At 69.8% G+C, this 676-nt stretch overlaps 1 protein-coding gene across 1 annotated transcript in view; it reads right to left on the bottom strand.

The window, feature by feature from the left end:
* Window positions 1-189, bottom strand: part of FOXRED1 (FAD dependent oxidoreductase domain containing 1) — an 11304-nt gene extending 11115 nt beyond the window's left edge. Inside the window, exon 1 of the mRNA XM_017738341.1 lies at window positions 5-189. Within this exon, the coding sequence (XP_017593830.1) occupies window positions 5-90 (86 nt within the window). The 5' untranslated portion in view covers window positions 91-189. The remainder of the gene's footprint in view (window positions 1-4) is intronic.
* Between the last annotated feature and the right edge of the window lie 487 nt (window positions 190-676).

The following is a 676-nucleotide window of genomic DNA, read 5'->3' as shown; positions in this document are numbered from 1 at the left end:
GGGCCGGGGGTCCGGGTGGGTTCCCGGGGGGATCCAGCCCCGTCCTCCGCTCGCCGCGGCCGGCAGCTGATCCCTCAGGGTCTGTCCCATGCGCTGCAGGGTCTGCCCCAGCTCTGCCGGGCCAAAGGGGGCAATGGAGCCTGGGGGGCACAGCTGGCAGCCCCCATGGACCACCTACCCCAGTGCCCTCTGCACCCCTTGGGACCCCTCTAGGACACTCTAGGACACTCCCCGGGTAGCCCCGCTTCCTCAGACTCCCCCCAGGCCTCTCTGCGAACCCCCCAGCTCCTCCTGAGGCACGGGGGAAACGTCCCTGGGATCCCCACCAGTCCCTCGCGGTCCCCCAGTCTCGCCACCAGTGCCCTCTTGGGACCCCCCCCCAGTGCCCTCTGCACCCCTTGGGACCCCTCTAGGACACTCTAGGACACTCCCCGGGTAGCCCCGCTTCCTCAGACTCCCCCCAGGCCTCTCTGCGAACCCCCCAGCTCCTCCTGAGGCACGGGGGAAACGTCCCTGGGATCCCCACCAGTCCCTCGCGGTCCCCCAGTCTCGCCACCAGTGCCCTCTTGGGACCCCCAGTTCCCACTGGGACCCTTCCTCCAGTCTCCCCTGGGCCGTCTGGAATCCCCCAGTCTCCTCTGAGACCACCAGCCGCCCAATTCTCCCCCAACCTCTC

The sequence above is a fragment of the Corvus brachyrhynchos genome, unplaced genomic scaffold (genome assembly GCF_000691975.1).
Source record: "Corvus brachyrhynchos isolate BGI_N302 unplaced genomic scaffold, ASM69197v1 scaffold46, whole genome shotgun sequence".
Lineage (NCBI taxonomy): Eukaryota > Metazoa > Chordata > Aves > Passeriformes > Corvidae > Corvus > Corvus brachyrhynchos.
This window is presented reverse-complemented; position numbering and strand designations above follow the sequence as displayed.